At 36.3% G+C, this 4,584-nt stretch overlaps 1 protein-coding gene and 1 pseudogene across 1 annotated transcript; one reads left to right on the top strand and one right to left on the bottom strand.

The window, feature by feature from the left end:
• Positions 1 to 417: 417 nt before the first annotated feature.
• Positions 418 to 1,162, bottom strand: LOC149224457 (uncharacterized). The gene is made up of 2 exons (XM_089388185.1): positions 839 to 1,162; positions 418 to 687 (listed from the first exon to the last, which is right to left on the bottom strand). Exons 1-2 carry the CDS (start codon positions 1,160 to 1,162, stop codon positions 418 to 420), a joined length of 594 nt encoding a protein of 197 aa, XP_089244311.1.
• Positions 1,163 to 3,336: 2,174 nt separating this feature from the next.
• LOC149224456 (calmodulin-like protein 3 pseudogene) lies at positions 3,337 to 3,864 on the top strand (annotated as a pseudogene).
• Positions 3,865 to 4,584: the final 720 nt, after the last annotated feature.

Raw genomic sequence — 4,584 nt, 5'->3', positions numbered from 1 at the left:
ACATTGGACGTGAAGATGGTTCTAGCATTTGAACCATTTCATTTCCATTCTTCTTAAGACTTCGACAAGGGGTTTTCATTGATTGTGATGGTTCCAAAGGGAACACTTGCACCATAAATAAGAAATAACACACACACACATAATCAAAACAAATCAAGGATAACGATATATAATACAAAACATCCATTTCTCATCCCATCATTATGGTAAAACATAACAATTTATATATTAATGTTTTTAGTGGAATAGGTTATATGGATTAAAAACTTACTGGCCCAATAACCCCTTGAAAACCTTGAAATCTAGGTGAGCGGCGTAATAGTTGGTGGCTTGAACTTGGGGAATTTTGTTGATTAGGCTACGCATATCAATAACAATGAGTATAATCAATATAAATATTATTTAATGTTAAAATGTCTAAAAAATTAATATACGCAAAAAAATGGACTCAACTGTGTTCTCATTGTCTTGATTAGTTTCATCAAAGTTTAATATATAGTTGTGCCCATCTAATCTTTCTTCCCCCACATCATCAGGAACCCCAGTCCTTGCTTTCTCTTTTAAAGCAATGTCTATGCGCTTCATTGTCTCCATACGTCTACGAGGTAGACTTTGATCCCAACGTTGAATTTTTTCACAAATCCTTTGCTTTGAAGTATCATTAAGCTGATCAAATGTAACAACTGACTGTGAAAACAAGTTTCAATGAATTTAGTCCACAACAATAAATTAATACTAATAAAAAACATATACAGATAAATACTAATAAATACTTACAGCTGAAAGAATTTCATCATTGACAATATTAATAAAAAAGCATATACAAATAAATACTTACAGCTGAAAGAATTTCTTCATTAACAAATCTTTTATATGCTTGTTGTCGTGCACGACATAGCCTTGCATCTAAATCATATTGTATTTTGGCATTTTGCCTTTTTACTACACTTGTAGATTTAACCGCCCATGTAGCATTTGCATCTCTTACTCGACCTCTTTGACGTGGAGGAATTGGTGGGAGATTGTGGTTGGTAGCCCGATGATGATTAAGGCTAGATAGCTTAGATCGACTCAAGTTCCCCGCACAATCACCAACAAGACAAATGAACAATTGCTTGGTGCCTTTGATAGTTACCTCCCATTCATGTCTATTGTCCTCCATTTTCTTACTTCCTTATAATGAATATGTAAACAATATTGTTGTTAAAAACATCATAAAAACACTTTAAAATAAAAATCAATATTCATATCTATTTTTTTGTGGTTACCATAACTATCCACTTTTAAATAAAACTGAAATATTTCCAAGATTTCATGGATAAAATTGAAGTAAAAATTCCAATTACAAAGCGATATGTACTACAGACATTGGGCTTCCCGTAAAATATTTTGGCAAGGACATGCAATTTAATCAAATTATTTGAACATACATTAAGTTTCTTAATTCAGATGGCCCACGATCTAACCAAGACCACTGACCACTGGGTGCCAAATTGAAACAGTAGATCAATTATTTAGGAAGAGACCAGAAGCAGAGGTGAAAACCTAATACAGTAACCACCTCGCTGTATTCATTGTGAGGTGAAGTACTCGGACACAACCGATCTGAAAGTTGCTTCCATGCATATTATTAGAATATACAACGAGATTATTAAACATCTTAGGAAATATTTATATGTTTAGAAAATTAAAACCTCACCAACTTTGAGCATTACCAGCGTTCTCAGTTCAGTCTATGATATTAGAAGGAATGCTGACTATGGCCGCTGGTCCTAGTCCTGGTTATTACGAAATTTTAGTGGACTGAGAAACTGGTACAACAAACATGTTTTTCTATTATTATTTAAGAACACGTCTGAAACAGAATTAGGCTCAGAGCATAGTAAATTGTTTAGGAAGAAGTCGCTGCCTTTTGTGAGTGGCCCAACATGTCAACATGGTTTTATACTGTCATTTGTTTAAGATTTTTTTTGAAACATAATTAGAACATCATATCCAACAGAAGCATGGAAAGTATAAAACAAATCATTTTCAGCTTTGGCGAATGCCTATTGTTAATTAATAATGGCAGCAATGACCTGCTCCAGTGAGGACTATACAACAGACTATAATTTGCCAAGAGATGGCCCAAAAAAATGATGCTTATACATTTTATTATAAAATCTAGCTCAGAGCTTTTGTTTTCAATTTTCTATGGTTCTCACAGAGATTTTCTCCACAATGAATCTTATTACTGAATTCCCAAATTGGGCAACTCTAGCAGTTTCGATTTCGGTTTTGAATCAAAAGAGAAGACTCGGCCATTGATACTCGCAGGGAAATGCAGAGCTAACAATCCACCGTCTAGTTTCTATGAATTGCAAAACATGTTACAAATACTTTTATTGAAAACAAAACACAGAATCCAGAGTTGGAAAAGGCAGAAGATTACTAGCAGAACATTTACGGATGGAGCCGTAGAAATAGTCATCTGTCTATGGACAGAAATATAAATACAACAGCGATTTTATTGATGAGATGCAGTCTTTCGTTTGCAAGACGGCAACATAAAGCTTTCTTCTTTCATCTTAATAAATAGACTTAAAAAGAATGAAACCAAACATACTAGCGTTACCCGTGATCACCAATCTGCTCTGCTGCCGTGTTCTTCTTCGCTGGTTGCAGGGGCTGCTCTGCCGTGTTCTTCGCTGGTTGCAGGGACTGAAATCTGGATAGCGAATGGAGTTTATGGATCCGGGCACCGTTAATGCGTGGGTTGAGTTGGTAAACGGCGGAGGCGGCCGCAGAGTTTATGGATCCCGGCACCGTTAATGCGTGGGTTGAGTTGGTAAACGGCGGAGGCAGCGGCAGAGTTTAAGTCCATTAATGGATAGGTTGGTGCACTTGCCATTATGTCCTCAAACCGGAGGCGGGCCGACGCCAGAGGCGGACAGGAACGGGCATTGCCGCAGATAAGTGGATCGATGTGCATCCATGCATCCATGCATGCGATGGGCTCTCCGGGTTACGTGGACTATAGCATTAATGATGCTATAGTCCATGAAATAGCACTTGCCGTATTTCACGCGGGTGCAGTCAACTGACTCGGTCCTTCACCGTATCATCAGAATTATCTAGAAGTTACAGATGATACGCGGAATTGGTATCTTTTACCGAGGACTCCATAATTCCCATCTGGGCTATATAATGCATTTACAAGGTCATCCTTAGCATCAGGTTGATGTCTAGAATTCCATAGCTTTTGTTTGTTTGTTTGTTTTCATTCCAGAGATCTGATCAGATCTAAAAATCCCACATTGCTGTTGCGATAAATTGTCTGAGTAATTTACAGTAGAAATGGCGCCTCGCATACACACCCATGAAATTCGCAGGTTGTATGAAACAGTCGATGAAAATGGGGACGGGAAGCTAAGTGTCACAGAAATGCAGTGTTACCTGGGAAAGCTCGGAATGGAGATTTCAGGAGAAGACTTGAAATGCCTGACTATATCAGTGTCTCAAAGCGCAGATGGTAGCTTGACATTCGATGAATTTGCTGGCATGTGTCAGTTTCTTCTGGATGATACGAGATCAGAAGATGAATTGGGAAATGGAGATGGGTGTGAGGATTTGATGGAGGCGTTCAAGGTCTATGATATGAATAACGACGGCTTCATATCCTCCACTGAGCTTCAAAGGGTGCTCTGTAGTTTGGGATTCATGGAGGGTGAAGACATAGCCAACTTCCAGAAGATGATAAGCACATATGATTCTGATTCCAATGGCCTCCTGGATTTTTTTGAATTCAGAAACATGATGACCTCTCATAGCCCTGCAAATCTTGGTGGCATTCACAGGTCCCAGAGTGAATATCCATGTCCATAGCTTGGACTACTCTTGACAGGGTTACACGTTGAAATATTTAACAGCTTGGGCATGCTTGCATTATGCAAGGATAACATCAGCTTGAAGTTCCCTCCAGGTCCTTGTTGCAGTGAGGAGAGTCTTTTAATCCTATTTTGGCCTGTTCACAGCCACACTTATGTGTTTACATTACTGTACGGTTGGTTTTCAATCGCGTTAAATCTAAAAGAAGGGTTGTCATTACGAAAAGTGAAATACGTACAAATAATGGCCACATTTTTCTAAACCTACTAAACTGTATTGCTGGATTTTGTGGAAAAACACTTGTAGACCGTTTATTCTAACTTTTTTTATATTTTGGTTTCTTTTTATGGTCAACTTAATCATAAAAATTTTATTAGCCTATAAGTTTATAGTACACAGGGATGGGATGTGTAATTGTGTGGAGTTAGATAGTTTATTTTAATAAAAATAAAAATAAAATATGTTTTAAATAGAAATAGAAGTATTTACTATCATCAAATATATTCATTTAATATGGTGTACAATTTACTGAGTTGTTATATGAAATAATATATGGAAATTAATTAATATAGATAATCTGGTGTGAGTAAAATATTAAAATTTTATACTTTTAAAAAATATTTTAATACCGGATTTAAATAAACTATTTAAATATTTATGTTAATTAACTTATGTAGATATCAACTTCATATATATCTATATTTAGAAAAAATAAAT

The sequence above is a fragment of the Pinus tabuliformis genome, chromosome Q (assembly GCF_031772625.1).
Source record: "Pinus tabuliformis cultivar Carrire ecotype Pingquan chromosome Q, CPIR1, whole genome shotgun sequence".
NCBI lineage: Eukaryota > Viridiplantae > Streptophyta > Pinopsida > Pinales > Pinaceae > Pinus > Pinus tabuliformis.
The sequence above is the reverse complement of the archived record's forward strand: the minus strand, read 5'-3'. Positions and strand labels throughout refer to the sequence as shown.